The sequence below is a fragment of the Xenopus laevis genome, chromosome 4S (genome assembly GCF_017654675.1).
Source record: "Xenopus laevis strain J_2021 chromosome 4S, Xenopus_laevis_v10.1, whole genome shotgun sequence".
In the NCBI taxonomy this organism is placed as follows: domain Eukaryota; kingdom Metazoa; phylum Chordata; class Amphibia; order Anura; family Pipidae; genus Xenopus; species Xenopus laevis.
In genome coordinates, this window is record NC_054378.1 from 10587209 (window position 1) to 10614022 (window position 26814).

Here is a 26814-nt window from a genome sequence, read left to right on the forward strand (position 1 = left end):
TCGGGCGGGTTGGTGAAGGGCCAGTTAGAGTCGGGTGTGGGTTGGGTTTCACCCGACCCTCACATCACTAACATCCAGGGATCAGTTTGGTGATGTTTGTAGCCTTCCTGACAAAAATTTAATTGAGTTTTGTATAATTCTAAACAAATTTTTGGATTTCAGATCGGAAAAATTTAATTAATTCGATTTTTTAAATAAATTTCCCCCAATTGAATTCCGAATTCAAACTAATTTAATGGAGTTCAAAATTCGACCCTTGATAAATGCGCCTCCCCATGTCTGGTATAAACTGTCCCGCGCACGGGCCGGATTTCTCTCTTTATCTTACCCCCAGTCTCCAAGTCGCTGTGGTCCAGCCAAGGTGTCAGAGGCAAGCGTTGTCGCTGTTGGGGCTATAGTCGTCACCTGTTGCCAAGTAGGAACTAATATTGGCTGAGTTCCGTTAGACCAGGCCTTTGGAATTGAAAAAAAAAACAACCCAATATAATAAAAAATTAGCAGTCGCAGTGCATTTATCAAATAAAATTGTTAGGCATGCACCGAATCCAGGATTCAGCCTTTTTCAGTAGGATTCGGATTCGGCCGGATCCTTCTGCCGGGTCGAACCGAATCTGAATCCTAATTTGCATATGCAAATTAGGGTCGGGGAAGGAAATCTCGTGATTTTTTAGCACAAAACAAGGAAGTAAAAAAATTTTCCCATTCCAACCAGGGTCGGACTGGGCCGGCGGGACACCCTGCAGAAACGATGTTCCGATCCACACAAAAACAAGTATGTGCGTGCATGTGCAATCGCACCGCATCACAGGGGGGCGGAGCAAGGGGCTGGGAGGGGGGCCCTGAGACAGCAGCCCTGGTGGGCCTCAGGCCCCCCAGTCTGACCCGGCTTCCAACCCCTAATTTGCATAAGCAAATTAGGATTCATATTCGGTTTGGTATTCGGCCGAAACTTCTGCAGAGGATTCGCCAGAATCTTCCGCAGAGGATTCGGCCGAATCCAAAATAGAAGATTAGGTGCATCCCTAAAAATTGTACACATTCTATTTGTAGACCAAGCGTGTGCCGTGATATTTAGAAACTTGTAGTAAACCAACCTGAGTTAGAACACCTGCTCTTATCTGCAGCGGTTGTATGGCTGCGGCTTGTGTAACCAACGGAACTGCATTGTCCACTCTCACGGAGTAACTTGTTGGCTTCCCATGGTTTGGCGCCATTCCTAGGAGCATCAAACACAGGTTGACATGTTTAGATTGTAACAGGGCATTGTTAACATTGATAAAATAAATGTAAATGGACTGGAACTTTGCTGTAAACGACGTAGTTCTGGCTTTCTGCCTGGGCATGTGATGATGTGAGAATGCAGCAGACACTAGGGGAGAGCACAATGATTTCTATCGTCTGTTTAATCCATTGTACAGAACACGACAAAGCCCTACAATAAGCACATTCCGACACAATTCATTCAACGCACTAAAGCACCTGTAATTATTGTCTTGCAGTCTATTAAGCAATATCCTTTAAAGGAGAACTAAACCCTAAAAATGAATAGGGCTAAAAATGTCACAATTTATATAGTGAACTTATTGCACGAGGCTAAAGTTTGAGCTTGTCAATAGCAGCAATGATCCAGGACTTCAAACTTGTCACAGGGGGTCACCATCTTGGAAAGTGTCTGTGACACTCACATGCTCAGTGGGCTCTGATTGGCTGTTGAGAAGCTAAGCTTAGGGCTCGTCACTAATTATCCAGCAGAAAATGAGCTTCCCTGGCTGTAATATAAGCTGATGCTACAGGTTTGCTGATTATTAAATTCTGATGCTAATTGCACTGGTTTCTGTGCTGCCATGTAGTAATTATGTGTATTAATTACTAATCAGCCTTATAGTGTGACATTTCTATTCTATGTGTACTGTATATTGTGAGTGGGTCCCTAAGCTCAGTAAGTGACAGCAGCACAGAGCATGTGCAGTGAATCAGCAGAAAAGAAGATGGGGAGCTACTGGGGCATCTTTGGAGACACAGATCTTTACTGCTAAAGGGCTGTGGTTGCCTTGGGCTGGTACAGAAGCACAAAACATCATGTACAACATTTCTAGCTACTTCTTTAATTAAACATTCCTTGTCCTTTAAACCATAGCTCCCCATATTCTAGCTCTGTACACAACCTACCGTAAAAGTGACTACATATATATGAGTAAATTCCTGTTCTAAGATATGAAACAATAATGGGAACCAAAATGTTGTAGCAAAAGAAGAAACTGCAGTAAGCATTTAACATTCATAATGATTAAAGGGGTGGTTCACCTTTAGATGATCTTTTAATATGATCTAGAGAGCAATAATCAATCGGCACAATTTATTTATTATTTGTAATTTTGAGCAATTGTAGATTTGAGTCATTTAGCGGCTCGCCGGTTTGCAATTTCAGTGATCTGGTTGCTAAGGTTCAATTTACCTTAGCGACCATTCATTCATTCGAATTAGAAGCTGGAATAAAAATAGAAGACAGCCTGAAGTGAAAGCTGAATAATAAAAAGCAGCAATAACAATGAATTTGTAGCCTTTACAAAGCATTTTTGTTTTAGGTGGGGTCAGTGACCCCCATATGAAAACTGAAAAACGTTAAATAATTCACAAAATTTAAAAAAAATCAAGGGCAACTGAAAAGTTGCTTAGAATTAGCCCTTCTATAACATACTAAAAGTTAACTTAAAGGTGAACAACCCGTTTAAGAGGAGCTAAATTTTTAACTCCCAATCTCACTTATGTTTCTGTTATTCTCAGGAATGAGTGGCATAACCATTATTGAGTGCTTCAATTTCCCAAAGTCGCCCGAAGTTGCCTCACGAGGAAACTCCAGGCGATTTCAGGAAATCGAAGTGCCGCGAGTGCATTGGCACTGCGTTTTCTCATTATAGCAGGCGGAAGGCAGTCCCGAAGAAGAGGTGATTAGTCGCCAGGCGACTTAATCTCCCCGAATCTGCCCGTGTGCTAGCTCCCTTAGGTGACAGTTGAGAGGTAACTTACCTTGGATAGCTGGAGGGCACAAAATCAAGGTTTGCTGAAAAGCATCGTTACAAGCAAATGGAGCACTCCCAGCCTGCAGCGGTATTCCATGGTGTATAACAGAATAGCCGGATGTTGTTAAAGCCTGAAACAGAAAGAGACATGCACAGTCACATCAGGGGTTAAAGGTCCGGCTCTACTAAACAGCTGCAAGCACAGCTAAAAACAATAGACAGGACTCCAGACCAGTTCAATGACAGCAGCTTCCTCTCGCTTTTCTCATCTGATAAACAGTAATGGGCAGATTTATCAAGGGTCGAATTCAAAATCCGAAATTAAGGTGGCCATAGACTCCAAGATCCGCTCGTTTGGCGACATCGCCAAACGAGCGGATCTTTCCCCGATATGCCACTAAACTGCGTGGCTATATCGGGGGTAATTCGAGCGTTCGGCCGTATGGCCGAACGATCGAATTACGATGCGCCAAGCGGCTCCAACGGGTCGGTCGTGTAAAAATCCAACCTTCCCGATCGATATCGTGGCCAGATATCGATCGGGAAGACCCGTCGGAAGCCCCCATACACGGGCAGATAAGCTGTCAAATCGGTCCAAACGACCGATATCGGCAGCTTTATCTGCCCGTGTATGGCCACCTTTAGAATTTTTGAGTTTTTTTATGGCCAAAACTGTTAAGTTTTCAAGATTTATCATACTCTGGACCTTTGAGAACTCAAGTTCGACTTTTTACCTAAAACCTGTCGAATTTAAGTCGATGGGAGATGTCCTGGGATCAATTTGGAGTTGTTTGCAGCATTCCTGTCAGTTTTTAAAACTCAAATCGAGTTTTTACAACTCAAACCGAATTCGATTCGAGTTTTCGGGTCGATCCTATTCACCCGAGTTTAGAAAAGATTTTCTTTAATAAATTTCTATTTGTCGAATTTCAAGTACATGGGAGTTTATTGGGAGTTAAAAAAAAAACTCCCCCGTGAATTTGAAATTCGACTCTTGATAAATCTGCCCCTATGTGTTACCAATGAAGCCTGAAGCATGGTATGTGCTAGGGTTGCCACCTCAGCCCTTTAAAAGTAGGGATGCACTGAATCCACTATTTTGGATTCGGCGAACCCCCGAATCCTTCACAAAAGATTCGACCGAATACTGAACCAAATCCTAATTTGCATATGCAAAATTAGAAGTGGGAAGGTGGAAATACTTCCCTTCCTTGTTTTGTGACAAAAAGTCATGCAACTTCCCTCCCTGCCCCTAATTTGCATATGCAAATTAGGATTCGGTTTGGCAGGGCAGAAGGATTTGGCTGAATCCGACTCCTGCTGAAAAAGGCTGAATCCTGGATTCGGTGCATCCTTATTTAAAACAGAAGACATATGGAATCCACAGCCTGCTAATTAGCAATTCATTTAGATGCATTCTGCAGACTGAACTGATTTATGTGCAGCCATGCATCTAAATGAATTGCTCATTAGCCATGCAAGCTGTGGATTCCATATGTGCTCGGTTTTAGGGTAGGACTACACAGCCGACTTTAATGCGTTTCCGTCGGATCTGACACTGGGCGACAAAACGCACGCTTCAAGTCGGATGCAGCAGGAACAAGGTAAGTAATATAAAGTCGCACCGGTGATCCGACATGACATGACTGTCGGATGCAGACGCAGCTTGCAGCATTTGCATCAGACAGTCGTGTCGGATCACCGGCAACCCTAGTAAGTGCAGAAATACGTAAGACTTCTGGCTGACGGGAGATTTGTCACCCGTGATAAAAGTCTGCACGCGACAAATCTCCCGAAAATGCCTCTCCATTGGAAATAACTGAAATTGTTGGCATTAAAACCAAAACATTGCTTCATTCTCCCAAAGTCGCCTCGGAAGGAAACTTTCGGCAACTGTGCGTTATGTAGGTTTTACTACCGGTTATTTCCAATGGAGAGGCATTTTTGGGAGATTTATTGCCGGCAGTCGTGCTCAACAAATCTCCCAGTCAGCCACTGCTCTTATAAATGATAAACTATTAGGGGCCTTACTCACAGGCATTTGAAGCTGCGCTCCCCTGCGTTCTGATTTTATGCGTTCAGCCGCAGGGGAGCGCAGGAGTAGACGCGCTGAATTCTTTTCAATGTGGCTGTACTCACACAGACGCATGTAAGCACCAAACGCAGTTTGGGGCGATGGATGTTGCATTTTTCCTGCGTTTGGCACTTACATGCGTCTGTGTGAGTACAGCCACATTGAAAAGAATTCAGCGCGTCTACTCCTGCACTCCCCTGCGGCTGAACGCATTAAACCGTAATGCAGGGGAGCGCAGCTTCAAACACCCGTGAGTAAGGGCCCTTAGAGTAATCCCTGTAATCAAGACTGTCAGTTAATTCTGACGTGGCAACAATGGATTCGTTTTTAATTGCATGTAACCAAAGCTTTCGCATATTCTGCATTATTCACTAGAATGTTGTGACTAAAATTTAACTTCTGTATCTATGCAATACAATGTGCGACTGTGATAAGGACTTTAGATTGTAAGATGCACTGGGGCAGGGACTGGTGTGAATAATGTGTAGTAAGTGCAGAGGAATATGCTGGTGCCAAATAAATAAAGAATGATTCCTAAAATGTATTCTTAGCTCCTGCCACAAGAGGGCTCACACACAACGTACAAGCTGAAAACAGCACTAATACGGTTGGGGGGGGGTGTAACATAAAACAAACCAAAAATAAAACCTTTCTTTCTCAACCCCCGCACAACAATACAGAAAGAAGCACAGCTGTAAACTGGCATTTAAAGGAACAGTAACACCAAAAAAAATGTATGTGTTTAAAAGTGAGAAAACATCATGTAGTGTTGCCCTGCACTGGTAAAACTGGTGATTTTGCTTCAGAAACTTTACTATAGTTCATATAAACAAGCTGCTGTGTAGCCATGGCGGTAATTTAAAAAAGGCTATATGGCACAGGTTAAATAGTGGATAACAGATAACGTTGTGTTCTACAGCATATCTGCTATCTGCTGTGTAATCTGAACATTTTCTCCTTGGAATGGCTGCCCCCATGGCTACACAGCAGCTTATTTATATAAACTATAGTAGTACTTATCTGGTATCTACTGTGTATCCTGTGCTTGAATGGCTGCCCCCATGGCTACACAGCAGCTTATTTATATAAACTATAGTAGTACTTATCTGTTATCTACTGTGTATCCTGTGCTTGAATGGCTGCCCCCATGGCTACACAGCAGCTTGTTTATATAAACTATAGTAGTACTTATCTGTTATCTACTGTGTATCCTGTGCTTGAATGGCTGCCCCCATGGCTACACAGCAGCTTGTTTATATAAACTATAGTAGTACTTGTCTGTTATCTACGGTGTATCCTGTGCTTGAATGGCTGCCCCCATGGCTACACAGCAGCTTGTTTATATAAACTATAGTAGTACTTATCTGGTATCTACTGTGTATCCTGTGCTTGAATGGCTGCCCCCATGACTACACAGCATCTTGTTTATATAAACTATAGTTAGTTTATATAAATGCAAATTAGTATTCGGATTCAGTTCAGTATTCGGCCGAATCTTTCGCGAAGGATTTGCCCAAATCCAAAATAGTGGATTCGGTGCATCCCTAGTATCTAGGGCAGCAAACTGCCATTCTCCCCAACTCTCACCCTAACTGGCCTTCAGGCTGAGCCCCCCTGCTGTTGTCCCAATTCCTACCTGTTAGGCCCGGCCCACAATTTTGGAATCTGGCAGACAGATATTGCTTTTAATAACAATTACAACAAACATCTCAATCCATTCAAAACTTTTAATAAATGAACATTCAAATCCTCTTGTGATTAAATTCCAAAAAAAACAAAACCTTTTTGATGAGGTTGTCCTTTAAACAACAATTAATTTCTGGGCTTTGAAAAATGGATTTACCTGACCCCGAATGGTACCGATTTTGGTAAAGCCAGCAGACATGCTGCCCATGTTTGTGGATGTGATCGGCCTCATGATGGAGGTCTTATTGTGGTTAGATGTATCGCCGTGGTTTGGGCGGGCCTTGCAGGCATCCATAATATAGAAACATGATTTCACACTGCAGGAAAAAAACAAATGTAATTATATTTATTGTTTACGGCTTGTACAACAGACTCTCTTAGCCACAGTTACATTGCCTTTAATCAGTAATGGACAGCCAAAATTTCTACGTTCAGTCTGTTTTTATATATATCTATATATTTTTTTTCCATTAATATGTTCTATGGAATACTTGCTCTTTTTTTCCAATATAATCTATCGATATTAATAAATATATATATATATATATATATATATATATATATATTATATTATTAAATATTGTATATAATCGATCAATATAATCTTATAATACACAAAAGCCATGAATATCCTGTAAATTATATCCTTATAAACGGTAAGTAGTGATGTCATCAGTTATAAACGGTGAGTAGTGATGTCATTTCTGTCACATGACTCACTAAAATTTGTGTATTATAATAAATAAAGTACCCCCAGTTGTAAAATATGAGGATATTAGAAGTTACCTCGGAGTTCCATGACCTGTATAAAAACACTCGGCCTTCGGCCTCGTGTTTTTATATGGTCATGAAACTCCTCGGTAACTTATAATATCCTTATATTTTACAAGAGGGGGTACTTTATTCACTATATAATACACAAAAGCCATGAATATCTTGTAAATTATATCCTTATTAACGGTGAGTTCTGATGTCATCAGTTATAAACCTTGAGTTCTGATGTCATTTCTGTCACATGACTCACTGAAACTTGTGAATTATAATAAAGTACCCCCAGTTGCAAAATATGAGGTTTGATAGTTTGGCGTTCCATGACCTGTATAAAATGGACATGAAACTCCTCGGTAACTTATAATATCCTTATATTTTGCAAGAGGGGGTACTTTATTCACTATATATTTTACAATTAGGGATACTTTATTCACTATATAATCTATAGATGGAAAAAGGGATTCTCAATAGTAAAATCCAGGTCCCACTGAGACACATTCAGTTACATTGAGTAGGAGAAACAACAGCCTGCCAGAAAGCAGTTACATCCTAAAGTGCTGGTTCTTTCTGAAATCACATGACCAGACAAAAATGACCTGAGATGCACCTACATACCAATAATACAACTAAAAAATATATACTCGTTGGTTCAGGAATGAAATTTTATATTGTAGTGTGAGCAGAGATACCTGGCGAATCTCAAAGTACATTGTCAGCTTTACTTGGGAGACTGCAGGTAACTTACTGGTTGCTGTGGGGGAAATCTAAGAGGTGCTTCATTGTAATGAATGATTTGTTCAGGGTATCGACTGGACTAATTCTCTTATCAGCATCGATCATCAACATTTTCTTCAACAGGGCTACAAACTCTCTTCGGTCAGCTTTCTCTGCCATCAAGTCACTACCATCGAGGTCCACCATCATGTTCACCTGTAACAAAATACATCCTGTAAGATCGCTTAAAGGACAAGGAAAATTAAACTAAAGAAGTAGCTAGAAATGTTTTACATTATATTTTGAGCTTCTTTACCAGCCCAAGGCAACCACAGCCCTTTAGCAGTAAAGATCTGTGTCTCCAAAGATGCCCCAGTAGCTGCCCATCTTCTTTTCTGCTGATTCACTGCACATGCTCTGTGCTGCTGTCACTTACTGAGCTTAGGGACCCACTCACAATATACAGTACACATAGAATAGAAATGTCACAATATAAGGCTGATTAGTAATTAATACACATAATTACTACATGGCAGCACAGAAACCAGTGCAATTAGCATCAGAATTTAATAATCAGCAAACCTGTAGCATCAGCTTATATTACAGGGGAAGCTCATTTTCTGCTGGATAATTAGTGACGAGCCCTAAGCTTAGCTTCTCAACAGCCAATCAGAGCCCACTGAGCATGTGAGTGTCACAGACACTTTCCAAGATGGTGACCCCCTGTGACAAGTTTGAAGTCCTGGATCATTGCTGCTATTGACAAGCTGAAACTTTAGGCTGGTGCAATAAGTTCAGTATATAAAATGTGACATTTTTAGCCCTATTTATTTTTAGGGTTTAGTTCTCCTTTAAAGGAACAGTTCAGTGTAAAATTAAACACAATATGACCCATGTGGTCCCCCCCTCAAGTCACTGATTGGTTACTGCCTGGTAACCAATCAGTGGAAACCAAGAGAGCTGAAAAGCAGGAAGTAGTGTTCTGGCTATTATGTTAGAGATCCAGCCTTTATACGTTAAATTTTTGGCTAACTAACTACATTCGAAATATTTTTTATTTTGCACAGCCTATTTATTTAGCCAGTTTTTTTTCATACTGAACAATTCCTTTAAAACCCCACAACAGGACTTGTTCACTGTTCACTGGCCTCAATATTGTATGAAGTGCTGATTGGGTCTAAATGCTCAGTCCCTGCCATTTGATGCGGATTCATATTGTAAAATACTTCTCATCATTCACCCATACATAATAAATATGCATACAGAAAGCACACACAGATGATAAACTGAGAATGTATTCTTTTAAGAAGAATGTAGCATGAGCCACAGACCTTTTGCTACACTGATTGTGGATTTCAATTGCAATTTACTATTTACTAGCAACTTGATAGCACTGTACATTATAAAGAAGTACATATTACATAAATGGGCTTATATGCCCTTTAAATTTAAACCTGTGAATGTTACTTGCAGCTTTATTTTTTAAGTATAGAGCAGTTTGGACTTTGGGCTAAGTAGTACTATAATTGCTGTGAACACATTGATTCAATTATAAAAAAAAAAAACCAAGTCCCCACACACGCAAAAAAAACCCCGAAAAGACTGATGGCAATAGCGGACAAGCAGTAATGAGCTTAAAGGGAACAAGCAGTTACTTACGTGCACAATTTCATCCAAGTTGTTGAAAATATACTTCCTAGTTTCTTTTGACTTCATTCTTGTTTCTGCTTCATGTTCTTCCAATGTCTGGTGGGAAGAAAAAAATGTATGAAATGCAATATTGGTTACACTGAAGTATATAAAGATGCTCATTATAAAATGATTTACACAGTATGACGGCACGCTGTACTGCGGATAATACATGCCTGAGGAAGAGACTTTATAATGCAATAAGCCAGTGGTCCCCAAACAGTGTCTCGTGAGCAACATGTTTCTCTCCGACCCCTTGGTTATTGCTCCCAGACACCTTAGTTGTTGCTCCCTCACCCCTTGGTTGCTGCTCCCTCACCCCTCGGTTGGTTGTTGCTCCCCGACCCCTTGGTTGTTGCTCCCCGACCCCATGCTTGTTGCTCCCCGACCCCATGCTTGTTGCTCCCCGACCCCATGCTTGTTGCTCCCCGACCCCATGCTTGTTGCTCCTCGACCCCATGCTTGTTGCTCCCCGACCCCATGCTTGTTGCTCCCCGACCCCATGCTTGTTGCTCCCCGACCCCATGCTTGTTGCTCCCCGACCCCATGCTTGTTGCTCCCCGACCCCATGCTTGTTGCTCCCCGACCCCATGCTTGTTGCTCCCCGACCCCATGCTTGTTGCTCCTTCACCCCATGCTTGTTGCTCCTTCACCCCTTGCTTGTTGCTCCTTCACCCCTTGCTTGTTGCTCCTTCACCCCTTGCTTGTTGCTCCTTCACCCCTTGCTTGTTGCTCCTTCACCCCTTGCTTGTTGCTCCTTCACCCCTTGCTTGTTGCTCCTTCACCCCTTGCTTGTTGCTCCTTCACCCCTTGCTTGTTGCTCCTTCACCCCTTGCTTGTTGCTCCTTCACCCCTTGCTTGTTGCTCCTTCACCCTTTGGTTGTTGCTCCCTCACCCTTTGGTTGTTGCTCCCTCACCCTTTGGTTGTTGCTCCCTCACCCTTTGGTTGTTGCTCCCTCACCCTTTGGTTGTTGCTCCCTCACCCTTTGGTTGTTTCTCCCTTACCCCTTGGTTGGTTGTTGCTCCCTGACCCTTTGGTTGGTTGTTGCTCCCTGACCCCTTGGTTGGTTGTTGCTCCCTGAACCCTTGGTTGGTTGTTGCTCCCTGACCCCTTGGTTGGTTGTTGCTCCCTGACCCCTTGGTTGGTTGTTGCTCCCTGACCCCTTGGTTGGTTGTTGCTCCCTGACCCCTTGGTTGGTTGTTGCTCCCTGACCCCTTGGTTGGTTGTTGCTCCCTGACCCCTTGGTTGGTTGTTGCTCCCTGACCCCTTGGTTGTTGCTCCCTGACCCTTTGGTTGTTGCTCCCTCACCCTTTGGTTGTTTCTCCCTGACCCCTTGGTTGGTTGTTGCTCCCTGACCCTTTGGTTGGTTGTTGCTCCCTGACCCCTTGGTTGGTTGTTGCTCCCTGAACCCTTGGTTGGTTGTTGCTCCCTGACCCCTTGGTTGGTTGTTGCTCCCTGACCCCTTGGTTGGTTGTTGCTCCCTGACCCCTTGGTTGGTTGTTGCTCCCTGACCCCTTGGTTGGTTGTTGCTCCCTCACCCTTTGGTTGTTGCTCCCTCACCCTTTGGTTGTTGCTCCCTCACCCTTTGGTTGTTGCTCCCTCACCCTTTGGTTGTTGCTCCCTCACCCTTTGGTTGTTGCTCCCTGACCCCTTGGTTGGTTGTTTCTCCCTGACCCCTTGGTTGGTTGTTTCTCCCTGACCCCTTGGTTGGTTGTTGCTCCCTGACCCTTTGGTTGGTTGTTGCTCCCTGACCCCTTGGTTGGTTGTTGCTCCCTGACCCCTTGGTTGGTTGTTGCTCCCTGACCCCTTGGTTGTTGCTCCCTGACCCCTTGGTTGTTGCTCCCTGACCCCTTGGATGTTGCTCCCTGACCCCTTGGATGTTGCTCCCTGACCCCTTGGATGTTGCTCCCTGACCCCTTGGATGTTGCTCCCTGACCCCTTGGATGTTGCTCCCTGACCCCTTGGATGTTGCTGCATTTGGCCTGAAAGCATGTGCTTCCAAGTTTGGAGGCAAGTTTTTATATAAAAACCATGTGTTCTGCCAAAAAGATCCTCCTGTAGGCTGCCAGTCCACATAGGGACTAACAATAGCCAATCACAACCCTTATTTGACACCCCCGGGAACATTTTTCATGCCTGTGTTGTTCCTCAACTCCTTTTACATCTGAATGTTGCTCATGGGTAAAAATGGTTGGGGACCCCTTAAATAAGCCAATGAAAGGAACCACTGATGCTACATTTTGCTGTTGCAGTAAAGCAAAAAAAAAAGACCTGATTGTAATTATGGTACACACAAGTGTATGTCTGCTCCAAATATGAATGTGTGTCAAGCTGTATGTGTCATATCCATAGAAAATACCATAGACTATTCTCAGAGAATAGTCTTTTGTCTCTTGTCCCGGGGAACACACTTTAAAAACAGGAAAGCTGTCTAAATGCAGGACACACTTACCCCCAAGCTGCAACAGCAAACTTAACAGACATGAACGAAGACGGGCAAAGAAGGGAACAGTTAGCGAGAACTTACTTTTAACCTCCAGCTGGGGTATGGAGCATCCGGCTCACGACAAAAAAATCTGGATGTTTTTGTACCCGCATTTAATAGCGCCTCTCCAGGTAACCCTTGCGTCTGTGAGATGTATCTGATCTGGAAATAAGAAAGAACATAAATAAATAAAGAGAGAGAGAGAGAGCAAGAGATATTCAGTGTCTTACTTCTTATGCACATTGTACTTACTGAAAATTAAATTAAAGGAGAAGGAAAGCTCCAAGACAGTTTATTGCCAACAGATTAGCCACAATAGTACAAGCTAGAATGCTATATTTATTCTGCAGAATGCTTTACCAGTAAACAGCTCTAGACACTGTCTCTGTTTGTTTAGGATTGAAGCTGCCATATAAGCTTGGTGTGACATCACTTCCTAAGTATTTGATTGACGTACAGCACCAAAACAAGAAGATTTTTGTAGATAAAAATGCCTTTATTAGAACATTGGCAAGACCTGGCTACACAGGCTACACGGAGCCTTTTTTTAAGCTGACATCACTTCCTGCCTGAGTCTCTCCCTGCTCACTTACAGCTCTGAGCTCAGATTACAGCAGGGAGGGGAGGAGGGAGGGAGAGAGGAGCAAACTGAGCATGCTCAAGCCCTAGCTATGGAGGTTTATGCTGCAAACAGGAAGTCAGATACAGAAGCCCATGTGTACACAATAAAAGGAAAGAAATGCTGTGTTTCTTTTGACAAGAGGACTCAGAGCAACAATACTTTGAGGGTTTACTGGTGTATTTATATAGACCTTTCTGATAAAGCTTATTTAATTTTGGCCTTTCCTTCTCCTTTAAGAAATGTTTACAGAGGCAGCAGCCCCAGTGGGCCCCGGGTCTCCCAGTCCAACGCTGTCTGGGGGTCACTGTCTAGATATGTAAACCCTCAAAACAATCAATGTAAAACTGCTCTGCTGTTTTATTTTATTTTGTTATACAGGCATGGGATCCATGACTGGGGGCAGCTAGGAAACTGACAATATGTCTAGCCCCATGTCAGATTTCAAAATTGAATATAAAAAAAACCAGTATGCTCTTTTGAAAAATGGATTACAGTGCAGAATTCTGCTGGAGCAGGACTATTAACTGATGCGTTTTCCCATGACAGTATCCCTTTAAGGCGACAGAGCTGCCCAGTAAAGACAGATCCTGGCTGCTGTGTGTCTGGGCTCCAAGATAACGGAGCGAGCATCTTGCTCACCAAGTCTGCCTCAAAAGGGAATGATACACAGTAGCTTTGGTGTCAACAGTTTAATATACACACAGAAATCGTTTCCTCTCAAGCAGCATTGCCTCGTTGGAAGCGGACTTTACCCATGTATTTCCTACTCCTCTATCATGTAGTGTTTGAAAAGGGATCCTTCTGCCGTATACTAGAATTGGAGCTTTTTAAGCACTTTGTGTTGCATGGCCACAACCCTCATGTCACACCCATACAACCACTTTATATAGTGAATAAAGTATATATAATGATATTATAAGTTACCGAGGAGTTCCATGACCAGGAGTTTTTATACAGGTCACGGAACTCCGAGGTGACTTCTAATATCCTCATATTTTGCAACAGGGGCTACTTTATTTATTATAATACACAAGTTTCCGTGGGTCATGTGACAGAAATGACATCACTAAGCTCCAATTATAACTGATGACATCACTAAGCACCATTTATAAGGATAATTTACAGGATATTCATGTCTTGTGTATTATATTGAGTTATATTCTGAAACTTTGCTCATTTAGGCTTTAATTAAATGCATAAACGTATTTCAGATTAACGGGGTTTTTTTTCCCAGACATATTTCGGAAATAGTCTCGCAGCCGTGCACTTACTTGGTCATACTCCTGTGCCCCCGGGTAGAGCGGCCATCCAAGGAACAACTCTGCAATCACACAGCCCAGGGACCACATGTCTATGGCTTCACAAAATGGCAGTCCCAAAATGACCTCCGGAGCTCTGAAACCACAAAACAGAACAGAATTGATATATAAACTGTGGAAGAAAAGATCAACAGCATTCAAGTAAAGTAGATAAAGGACTCCAAAAATCACTTAAGGGTAGGGGCACACTGGGCCATTCAGGGAGATTTAGTCGCCTGGCGACTAATCGGCCTCGTCTTTGGAAAAACGAATCGCTGTGTGTGCTTTAGCGCAGTCGATTTTTCATTTTAGCCAGCGCAAGAGAGAGGGAAGGAGTTCGGGGAGATTGGTCGCTACAAAGACGCCAGGCGACTAAATCTCCCCGAATCGCCCAGTGTGCCCCTACCCTAAAGGAGAAGGAAAGGCTAAAAGTAAGTAAGCTTTATCAGAAAGGTCTATATAAATACACCAGTAAACCCTCAAAGTAATGTTGCTCTGAGTCCTCTGTCAAAAGAAACACAGCATTTCTTTCCTTCTATTGTGTACTCATGGGCTTCTATATCAGACTTCCTGTTTTCAGCTTAAACCTCCAAGGCTAGGGCTTGAGCATGCTCAGTTTGCTCCTCTCTCCCTGCTCCCCTCCCTGAGTCCAGAGATATGAGTGAGCAGGGAGAGATTTAGACAGAAAGTGATGTCGCACTAAGCTAATATGGCAGCTGCTATCCTAAACAAACAGAGAGCGCTTCTAGAGCTGTTTACTCAGGTATGGTAAAGCATTCTGCAGAATAAATATAGTCGTATAGCTCTCACTATTGTGGCTAATCTATTGGCAATAAACTGCTTTGGTAGCTTTCCTTCTCCTTTAAAGGAGTAGATCATCTTTTAAGGAAGAGTAACACCAAAAAATGAAAGGGTTTTAAAGGAAAGACAATATAATGTACTGTTGCCCTGCGCTGGGAATACTGGAGTGTTTGCTTCAGAAAAACAACTATAGTTTTAAGTTGCTGTGTAGCCATGGGGGCAGTCATTCAAGCACAGGATAAACAGTAGATAACAGATACGTTCTGAAAAATCCCATTGTATTCTAGAGAGCGTATCTGTTATCTGCTGTGTATCCTGTGACTTTTCTCCTTTTTTAGCTTTGAATGGCTGCCCCCATGGCTACACATCAGCTTATTTATATAAACTATAGTAGTACTTATCTGTTATCTACTGTGTATCCTGTGCTTGAATGGCTGCCCCCATGGCTACACAGCAGCTTGTTTATATAAACTATAGTAGTACTGATCTGTTATCTACTGTGTATCCTGTGCTTGAATGGCTGCCCCCATGGCTACACAGCAGCTTGTTTATATAAACTATAGTAGTACTGATCTGTTATCTACTGTGTATCCTGTGCTTGAATGGCTGCCCCCATGGCTACACAGCAGCTTTTTTATATAAACTATAGTAGTACTTATATGTTATCTACTGTGTATCCTGTGCTTGAATGGCTGCCCCCATGGCTACACAGCAGCTTGTTTATATAAACTATAGTAGTACTTATCTGTTATCTACTGTGTATCCTGTGCTTGAATGGCTGCCCCCATGGCTACACAGCAGCTTGTTTATATAAACTATAGTAGTACTTATCTGTTATCTACTGTGTATCCTGTGCTTGAATGGCTGCCCCCATGGCTACACAGCAGCATGTTTATATAAACTATAGTATCTATAGTATAGTATCTATCATGCAAACCCCTGCATGGTTGTTAGGGTAAACTGAATCCTAGCAACCAGATAGCTAAAGGTGAAAAGTCAATGAACGAATAGCAAAATCATTCAAAGAATAATTTTAAGGTTTACATCGCACTGAAGAGTGAATTTAAAGGCAAACATGACGGAAAGCAACTGTCATTTGCACTTCTTGTTTGATGAAGATCTTAGTACACTTATAAAAAAGGGAAGTGATACAATGAAACATATTACAGAAAGTTCTGCTCCATTTTTAGATACGAGTTTAATGCTTTTACTTTCAGTTTGTAGGGCCACATGCCTCCAGCCATGACCTAAAGTTTCATTAAACAAAACAGATAAAGTAGGGAGTTTTTTGGGGGACAAACCTGTGCCTGCAGGCATCGCACGTTGAACAAAAGCAGGATGAATTCTTCTAGGGGACATATTTAAATATACACGGCATTGAATCAGTCAAGTGCCAATTTTAATGAGTTTGGATTGTGTGTGTTACTGGCCTCATTTAAAGCTGCCCTTGGGAACCCTAGTCATTGGGTCACCTGCGCAGGTCATTGGCCTGAGGCATAAACCAAAGGCAACCCGATAACAAAACCCCAGCCTGTTTGGCTTGAAACGTAAAACCCACAAACCCTGCGGTGTGAGAATTCACGAGGGGGGGAAGCTACAATACCGTTTCACATTCCAGATCATTTACAAAGAAAGGAGCCCTTCAGGCACCAAAAAGTTCTGTTATTACAGGGAGGGCGACCCTTGAAAGGAACTGAATTTCCCAGTTTGTATATAAGTTGTAGAGTGTGAGCAACAGCTGAAGTGCAGCACAGGTGAGAAGAGGCTGGCAGCTGGATGTGGCAGCTGGATGTGGCAGCTGGCAGTCAGGAAACAGGCTGAAACCATTCAGCTTCAGCCCGACTAACCCTTTCACTGCCGAATAACTGCACAACCAAGTAGAGAAAACAGCAGAGAATACATAGAGAACAGCTGAAAACCCCTAATGACTATGTAGCAATGCTAATTAACGACAACAGGACTTTAACACCCGATCAACTGCCCCTTTGATCATATGGTAGCAAGTGCCCCTATAGGCCCTCCTGCTACTGTCCCAGGGAATCCAGCTGTCCTTCATTACACTGTATGGATGGGAGAGGGTTATTAGACATAAGGTAGATGTGTGTAAAGGTGGCCATAGATGTAGAAATCCGCTCGTTTGGCTATGTCGCCAAACAAGCGGATCTCTCCCCGATAAGCCCACATTGAAGTGGGTGATATCGGGCTGATCTGATCGTGGGCTCTAGGGCCCATCGGATCATAATGCATCCGATACGAGCGGTCGAATCGCAGGAACTCCATACATGCACAGATGCGGCTGCAATAGGATTTTTTTAACCTGCCCAATCGAGGTTTGGCCGACTTTCGGCCACATATCGATCCAGGGAGGTCGTCGGAGGGCCCCATACACTGGCCAATAAGCTGCTGACTCTGCCTGTCGGCAGCTTTTATCGGCCCGTGTATGGGGGGCCTTAAGGAATCTGCAGGCATTAAACACCTCTGTGGCTTTACGCCACTTTTTAACAGTAGGTGGAGTGGTGTTTTTTCCGTCAGGCCCGTTTGCTTGTGCACTGCTGTTCAAAGTCCATCTTTGTGCCTGGCAACCTGAAGCAATCAAACACAACCTTTCTACTTGCCCTTTGGCAAAAATAATATAAATAAATGCAAGTTATACACTAAATGGCAGTGTGTTGGGGTATTCCTTAAATGAGAAGGATCTTGGGGTTTTTGTAGATAACAAATTGTCTAATTCTGGGCAGTGTCATTCTGTGGCTCCTAAAGCAAATAAACTTCTGTACTGTATAAAAAAGGGCATTAACTCAAGGGATGAAAACATAATTCTGCCTCTTTATAGGTCCCTGGTGAGGCCTCATCTGGAGTATGGGGGCAGTTTTGGACTCCAGTCCTTAAAGGAGAAGTAAAGTTGTTTAGCACGTGGGGTGCCAAATGTTAGGAACCCCCAAGTTAATGTATTTACTTTAGGGATGCACCAAATCCACTATTTTGGATTTGGCCAAACCCCGAATCCTTTGAGAAAGATTCAGCCAAAGTTGCATATGCAAATTAGGGGTGGAAAGGGGAAAACTTTTTTTATTTCCTTGTTTTATGACAAAAAGTCCCTTGATTTCCCTCCCGTCCCTAATTTGCATATGCAAATTAGGATTCAGTTTGGCCAGCCGAAAGAATTCGGTCGAATCTGAATCCTGCTGAAAAAGACCAAATGCTGGCCGAATCCCAAACCGAATCCTGGATTCGGTGCATCGCTAGTTTACTTACCTGAAACCCCGGGCCAGTGCTCCTATCAGCAGAAAATGTTACCGGCCCTGGGTTATTCCAGGGCAGACGCATGCGCAGTCGAATGAGAAAGCTTTTTAGTTAAAGTTTGGCGTTTCACTCTAATGCGCATGCAGAGCCGCGCGAAGAAAGAAGAAACTGGAAGAGGATCGATCCGTGGTGCTCACTGGAAGAACCAGTTCAATAACATAATAAAAGTCACTTTAAAAGTGAACCACCCCTTTAAGAGGGATATAAATGAGCTGGAGAGAGTGCAGAGACTAAGTGCAACTAAACTGGTTAGAGGGAGGGAAGAGTTAAATTATGAGGGGAGACTGACAAGGTTGGGGTTGTTTTCTCTGGAAAAAAGGCGCTTGTGAGGGGACATGATTAGACTTTACAAGTACATTAGAGGACATTATAGACAAATAGCAGGGGACCTTTTTACCCATAAAGTGGATCACCGTACCAGAGGCCTCCCCTTTAGACTAGAAGAAAAGAACTTTCATTTGAAGCAACGTAGGGGGTTCTTCACAGTCAGGACAGTGAGGTTGGGGAATGCACTGCCGGGTGATGTTGTGATGCTGATTCAGTTAATGACTATAAGAGGGACTTGGATGATTTCTTGGACAGACATAATATAATATAATATAAGGCTATTGTGATACTAAGCTCTATAGTTAGTGTATGAGTATATATAGTTTATGTGAGGGTATGGATTCTGGGTTTCATTTAGAGGGGTTGAACTTGATGGACTTAGGTCTTTTTTCAACCTAACTATGTAACTAGGTAACATGTAAAAGGCAGCAGCACTGGGCTAACAGCGTTTCTGCTTGTGACAACCAGTTGGTACAGGGCGTATACTATGCTCCCTCGCTGTGCAACACTTTTAACACCCACGTGCACAATAATTATGATTTATGACTTAACTTGCCATATGCAGGATCAGAACTGCCAGCAGAGCAGCTATACGTGTCGGATTTAGCATTGTTAACTAAAAACACAGGTGTCGGTGGCCAATTCAGTTCAGACGTGCCGGCCTTTTCCATAAGAAATTTCACTGATACACTTTATCCTGTATTGGCTCCTATCTCCCCATTATATTCATGTGAGAGTAGTTTTATTCACAAATATTCCCATGATAGTGTGCCACTGACTCACAAGGACTGTGCCACCCTAAGGGCAGAGACACACGCTGCTATTTCGGGAAATTAGTCGCACATCGACAAATCGCTTCTTCGGCCGACTAATCTCCCCGAACTGCCTTCCCGTTGGCTAGAATGTAAATCGCCAGTGGGACGGCACTCAGATCGCTTCAGCTTTCCAAAGTCGCCCGAAGTTTCCTAGTGAGGCAACTTCAGAAAACGAAGCGTTCAAGTGCCATCCGGCCGACGATTTACATTCTAGCCAGCAGGAAGGCAGTTCGGGGAGATTAGTCGCCCGAAGAAAAATCGATTTGTCGCTGGGCGACTAATCTCCCGAAATAGCAGCGTGTGTCTCTGCGCTTAGGCTGGCAGTCATTCATCCCCTCCCTTGCCCTGTTGCCTTCAATGGTGGGTGTTGCACTCATTCCCTGGAAAGCAAAAAGACTCCCACAATCCATAATTTCAGCATGGAACCACATGAGGGAGGGGTTTAATGAAATAAAAGCTGGCTATTATATACCGAGCAAATAAAAAAAATAAAGTGAATCCTCAATTTTGCATCCCCCCTTTTTTTTTTAAAGGGGTCGCTCACCTTTAAGTTAACTTTGAGTATGTTTTAGAATGGCCAATTCTAAGCAACTTTTCAACTGGTCTTCGTTATTTTTTATAGTTTTTTTTAAATTAGTTGCCTTTTTCCAGCTTTCAAATGGGGGTCACTCACCCCCATCTAAAAACAAATGCTCTGTAAGGCTACAAATGTATTAATACTGCTACTTATTGCTCATCTGTCTATTCATATCCAAGTCTCTTATTCAAATCAATGTATGGCTGCTAAGGTACTTTGGACCCTAGCAACCATTGCTGAAACCGCAGAGCTGCTGAATAAACAGCCACATAACTCAAAAACAATGAATAAAAAAAAAATGAAAACCAATTTCAAATTGTCTCAGAATACCACTCTCTATATATATCATACCAAAAACTAGTTGTTCCCTGTAAACTGTTTTAAATGGATACATCTAGTTGATACATTTCTTATCTTTGTCCCTGCTGAGCAGAATCCCTGAGTTTTATTATAAGCAGCTGTTAGAATTGATAAAATAGTTGCTAATACTCCAGATATGCCTCAGAGAAATGTATCAACTTAATGTTACACCATTTTTTCTTCTTCCTGCTAAAATAAGGGTTCTACTTTTAATTATAGGCCTTTCAATTGGGCTTCACTATTTATTTTTAATAGTTTTTTTTAAATTATTTAATCTTATTTCTTCTTACACCTTTCAAATAAAAACAAATACTCTGTAAGGCTACAGATGTATCGTAATTGGGACTTTTAATTACTCATCTCTCTATTCAGGCCTCTCCTATTCATAGTCCAGTCAATGCATGGTTGCTAGGGTAATTAGGACCCTAGCAACCAGCTTGTTGAAATGGTAAAATGGAGAGGTGCTGAACAAAAAGCTAAATAACTTAAAAACCACAAATAATACTAAAAATTAACTCAACAGTGAACAACCCCTTTAAGGGTAGGGCTACATGGACTTTTTTGGCGCGATCCGACGCGCTGCAACTATACACCGGCAGCAAATCGAATGCGATGGAAATAAGGTAAGTGAATGCATTGTCGGATGGTGTCGCAACGTTGATCCGATGCGACACGACTGTCGGATTCAGACGCTGCGACTTCATCCGACATTTCTATTACTTACCTTATTTCCGTTGCATGCTATTTGCGCCGGCATTTTGTTGCAGCGCGTCGTATTGCGCCGAAAACATCAGTGTAGTCCTAGCCTAAGTGTTCTCAAAAGTACATCTCCTTGAGGTGGGCAATATCGGGCTGATCCGATCGTGGGCCCTAGGGCCCAACGATCGGATCCTAACAAATTGTAACATGTGGTCGGATCGCGGGACCGCATCAACGAACAGATGCGGCCGTGATCCGAAGGGATTTTTAAGATCGGGTGGGACTAAAAGTCCTGTCGGATCGCGGCCGCATCTGTTCGCTGATGCGGTCCCGCGGCCAGATCTTGATCGGTGAAGCCCGTCGGGGGGCCCCATACAATGGCCAATAAGCAGCTTTTATCGCCCCGTGTATGGCCACCTTTAGGGGCATTTGCCCAGGGTAGCAGCTAAGCTGGGGAGGGGGTGTCTATGTAGGGTAGGGGTTTGCTTCTCCTTTAAGTGGCTAGAATCATTGGTAGATGTCTAAAATGATAGCACAGGTTTGTACACATCTAAGCTCATGAGCGGATGATTCCACTCACCAGCATTGACATTCGTGCTTTGGTGCATTGCATCTAACACAATAAAAGCAGTTTAATGTAGGGATGCACCAAATCCACTATTTTGGATTCAGCCGAACCCCCGAATCCTTCACGAAGGATTTGGCCGAATACCGAACCGAATCCTAATTTGCATACTTCCTTGATTTGTGACAAAAAGTCACGCGATTTCCCTTGCCGCCCATAATTTGCATATGCAAATTAGGATTCGGTTCGGCAGAACAAAAGGATTTGGCCAAATCCGAATTCTGATGAAAAAGGCCGAATCCTGGCCGGATCCCAAACCGAATCCTGGATTCGGTGCATTCCCTAGTTTAATGGGTTTTCTGTGGAATCCTCCATATAAACAGAGAATCACTACTGCATTACAGAAGTGACTCTCACATGATAGGAGGCTGAAATATCAAATCGAATCTTTGTTTACCAAGCTCTCCCCCGTCCGTGAGGCCCTGTGTTTAATTTTAGATTGTTTATAAGCTTTACTTGGGCCTGGATCAAATTAACAGGGGGCTAAATATAAAGTAGGCAATGTACAGAAGACATGGGAGTTATGCAGCTGGTGATTTTGTTCAACTGGATAATCAACATATGAAGGGGGCCTAGGCAGTTTATTTACATAGTGCACCTCTGGTACAATTAAAGTGACATTGCAGCTCGTCATATGAAGCAGGGAATGAGAGTCGGTCGTAGGGTTGCACTGAACCCGTCGTATTTAGTTTGGCTGAATACTTTTACTTTAAAAAAGCCTAGCAGTTTAGGAGGCTCAGCATGAGTCAAACTGAAGTGCATTTATTTTTTTGGATATCTTCCATTCTCCTTTAGGGTAAGGGCACACGGGCTGATTCGGGGAGATTAGTCTCCCCGGCGACAAATCTCTTCTTCGGGGCGACAATCTCCCCGAACTGCCTTCCCCTACAATGAAAAATCATTTTCTGAAGTGGCCTCACGAGGAAACTTCGGGCAACTTTGCAAAACGAAACACTGGCGATTTTACATTATAGCCGGCAGCGTTGAAGGAACAACAACAACAAGGATCAAGCTCATTATTTAACTCAGCAGGTCAATTTAATTAAAGAAGTTTAAGAACAGCAAAAATGTGAAGGTTATTTTTTAAAGGAGAAAAGGTTGTTGCATTCAATGAAGGTATGTCCAAAACAGTCCTGGTAACATTAGAAGTTTACAATTAGCAGAAAACGTTCATTAGCCAGGCACCCAAACAAGCCATGTCCATAACCACAAGCTGCTTGATCTTAATGGGAAGCAGACGTGTTTCGACCCCAATACAAAGTCGATGACGTCCGTTTTTAGTCAAATATTAACCATCATGCTGTCACCTCCATGGACTGTAGGAAATCAGTATGTCACATTGGAGTTCCAAGCATGGACTTGATTGGCGTTACAATATATGGCTAGTGGATTTCAGACTTTTCAGCCAGTTCAGTTCTTTGTTCTCGTAACAAAACACTAGCCCATCAAATGGAAGACTTGAATTTCGGGCTTACGTGCTGCGCGGCAGGTTACGACTATTGGTGGGGGAGGATGGAAACACAAGCCTGTACATGAGTGTACAGGGAACCACAACTCAACCACAATTGTCGCAAAAAAATTCTCTCTAGAGTATAGAGAACCAGCTCGGGCTGCAAAAACAATTGGTGACATTTTCACAGGGAGTTTGTTATTGACTTGCCTTCTCGCTTTTTTCAGGACCAGATGGAATTATTTGCTCAGCCTTCTAGATATAAATCTAAAAAATGTAAATGTGAATGACTAGTAGAGCAACCGCAAAAGAAAAGCCCCAAAATGACAGCACAAAGTGTATCACTGGTTGCTATGGGTAACAAGGGCTGGGTAAGGAAATAACAAAATTGGACAGAAGCCGGCCCTACATTGGGCTGCCCGTGACCCCTTCAGACATAAGTAAATCAGACAGACAACCTATCTGATAAATATCTATTAGAAAGGTGTGAAAATCCCTTTGGGTACAAGGACCACATGGACCCATTGATGTGCTCCTCTCCGGACAGCCTTCACTACTGCCTATCTGGGTCAAGAAAGTCACATCAGACCAATATTGCCTCCTCAAAGTGGGCATAATAAAAAAAAATCCCCTCGTTTGGCGCCATAAGAACAGATCTTTACATGCGGACACCTAAAGACTTTTAGAAGAGCAGAACATTTATTACAGAAAATCATCTAACACCAATTCACAAATGTCTAGACTACAATTTCACTTTCCTTTTTTACCCATATGTCAAATTGTTTTTCTATTTTCCAAAAAGCTGGAGCAACAACGCTTCCACCAGTTTTTGAATCTTTTGAAGTTATTCATGCCAGCAAATTGTTATTAGGTTTGTCAAACAACTTCAAATTGATGCCAATTTTAATTCCACATATATGGTGCCCAAGGTGTCAAATATTAAATAGTTTTAAAATAAAGGATTCAGATGTAGGATCGATTACCAGAATGTTTAGTTAAGTGGGGTTTTCCAGATGAGGGATCTTTCTGAAATTTGGATCTCCATAGCTTAGGTCTACTAAAAAAACATGTAAACATTATATAAACCCAACCGAAGCTGTAGGTTTGTTTTCCTGCATATTGATATAAGATCAGGTGCAGGGAGTTGCAAGGGAATAAATGCAGCAGTTCTGGGATAATTTATGTTTAATTGCAGGGAGTTGCAGGGGAATAAATGCAGTTTTTCAGGGACAATTTATGACCAGGTGCTGGGAGTTGCAATGGTAAATGCAGTTGTTGTGGAACAGTTTATGGTCAGGCACAGGGAGTTGCAAGGATACATGCAGCTGTTCTGAAACAATTTATGATTAGGTGCAGGGAGTTGCAAGGTAAAAATGCAGCTGTTCTGGAACAATTTATGTTTAGGTGCGGAGAATTACAAGGGAATAAATGCAGCTGTTCTGGAACAATTTATGCTTAGATGCAGGGAGTTGTAAGGGAATAAATGCAGCTGATGTTCTGGAACTGTATAATATATAACAGATGCAGGGAGTTAAAAACAGTTGCATACAACATAATATTGTGTAGAAAATTACTATGGTAATTACACTAACTGCTGATACACATTGCCCATAGAAAAAAATAAAATACTTTTAGTAGCAGATTTTATTTCTACAATTATTGCAGGGCAAGGGAAAAGAACAAGCAGTGAAGGAAGAGGGAGAAGGGAGGATAATGAACAGGGCAGAGAGGGGGTTAAATTAACAGGGCAGAGAAAGAGCAGTGCAGGGAAGGGGGGAAGGAACAGGGCAGAGAGGGGGTTAAATGAACAGGGGAGAGAAAGGAACAGTGCAGGGAAGGGAGGAAAGGAACAGGGCGGAGAGGGAGAGGAAGGAGCATTGCAGAGAAGGAAGGGGTAAAGGAATGGGGCAGAGAGGGGGTTAAATGAACAGGGCAGAGAGGGAGAGAAAGGAACAGTGCAGGGAAGGGAGGGGAAAGGAACAGGGCAGAGAGGGGGAGAAAGGAACAATACAGGGAAGGGAGGAAAGGAACAGGGCAGAGATGGAGAGAAAGGAACAGTGCAGGGAAGGGAGGGGTAAAGGAATAGGGCAGAGAGGGGGTTAAATGAACAGGGCAGAGAGGGAGTGAAAGGAGCAGTGCAGGGAAGGGAGGGGGAAAAGAACATTGCAGAGAGGGAGAGAAAGGAGCAGAACAGGGAAGGGAAAACAAGAGTAAGTGTTAACAAGGACAGAGTGTGACATCACAAATACGCTGGTGGCTGCACAGTCAGATAGCAGAAAGTCTTGGACAGGAAGTTGCAAAGGGGAGGGCTGATCCCAGTTTTCAAGCTAATACAGACGTTTTTGACCCAAATTGACGCATTGTGAAAATGTATGCTATATGTCCCCTTTAAGGGGATGTCCACCTTTCAAACACTTTTTTTTAGTTCAATTGTTATCAGATTGTTCCTCACAAATAGAGACTTTAATTGAAAAAAATACTTTTTTCAATTGCTTACTACTTTTTATTTTTAACCGTTTTTTTTTCAAAATATAAGTTTAATGCTTAACGTCCCTGTCTGGCAGCTCAGTAATTCAGGCGCAGATTCTAAACTGTTAGCAACATTTAGTTGATACATATGTCAGCAGTATCTAGGTTATATTAGCAACTATTGTATCAATTCTAACAGCTCCTTTTAATGAAACTCATGGATTCAGCTCAGCAGGGACAAATATAACAAATGTATCAACTAAATGTATAAATTTTGAACAGTTACAGAGTCGGTGACCCCCCCCCCCAGAGCTGCTTTACAAGGTGAAAAATGACACTTTACACTTCAATATCAGAAAAACTGTCACTAATAGTAAGTAATTGGAAACAGCCTTTATTTCTGAGGAACTATCTGAAACCGACTGAACTGGAAAAAGTGTTAAAAGGTGAACAACCCCTTTAATGGTGCCTAATGGAACAGAATGTGAAGCAGCACTGGCTACTTACAAAGCCAAATCAGTAAACCCATAGCCGTGCAAATATCAGACTGCAAGGGAGCCGTGATGGTGACCTAAATGTGACGTCAACATTTTTAGACTGTGTCAAGGGCACAGAGCTTGTACAAATAGGGGAGTGTTATTTTTCATGTTGCAGCCAGAGCAAGTTGGCTCCTTAAAGGAGAACTAGTCCCTAAAAATAAATAGGGCTAAAAATGCCATATTTTATATACCGAACTTATTGCACGAGGCTAAAGTTTCAGCTTGTCAATAGCAGCAATGATCCAGGACTTCAAACTTGTCACAGGGGGTCACCATCTTGGAAAGTGTCTGTGACACTCACATGCTCAGTGGGCTCTGATTGGCTGTTGAGAAGCTAAGCTTAGGGCTCGTCACTAATTATCCAGCAGAAAATGAGCTTCCCTGGCTGTAATATAAGCTGATGCTACAGGTTTGCTGATTATTAAATTCTGATGCTAATTGCACTGGTTTCTGTGCTGCCATGTAGTAATTATCTGTATTAATTACTAA

The 26814-nt window shown here is 42.7% G+C and overlaps 1 protein-coding gene across 1 annotated transcript in view; it reads right to left on the bottom strand.

The window, feature by feature from the left end:
* hipk3.S (homeodomain interacting protein kinase 3 S homeolog) overlaps positions 1–26814 on the bottom strand; it is an 87970-nt gene that overhangs the window by 9892 nt on the left and 51264 nt on the right. Inside the window, exons 3-10 of the mRNA XM_018260148.2 lie at positions 14334–14457; positions 12483–12602; positions 9925–10011; positions 8297–8481; positions 6938–7097; positions 3028–3151; positions 1095–1216; positions 329–453 (exon numbers count right to left, since the gene is read on the bottom strand). Coding sequence (XP_018115637.1) covers positions 329–453; positions 1095–1216; positions 3028–3151; positions 6938–7097; positions 8297–8481; positions 9925–10011; positions 12483–12602; positions 14334–14457 — 1047 coding nt within the window. The remainder of the gene's footprint in view (positions 1–328; positions 454–1094; positions 1217–3027; positions 3152–6937; positions 7098–8296; positions 8482–9924; positions 10012–12482; positions 12603–14333; positions 14458–26814) is intronic.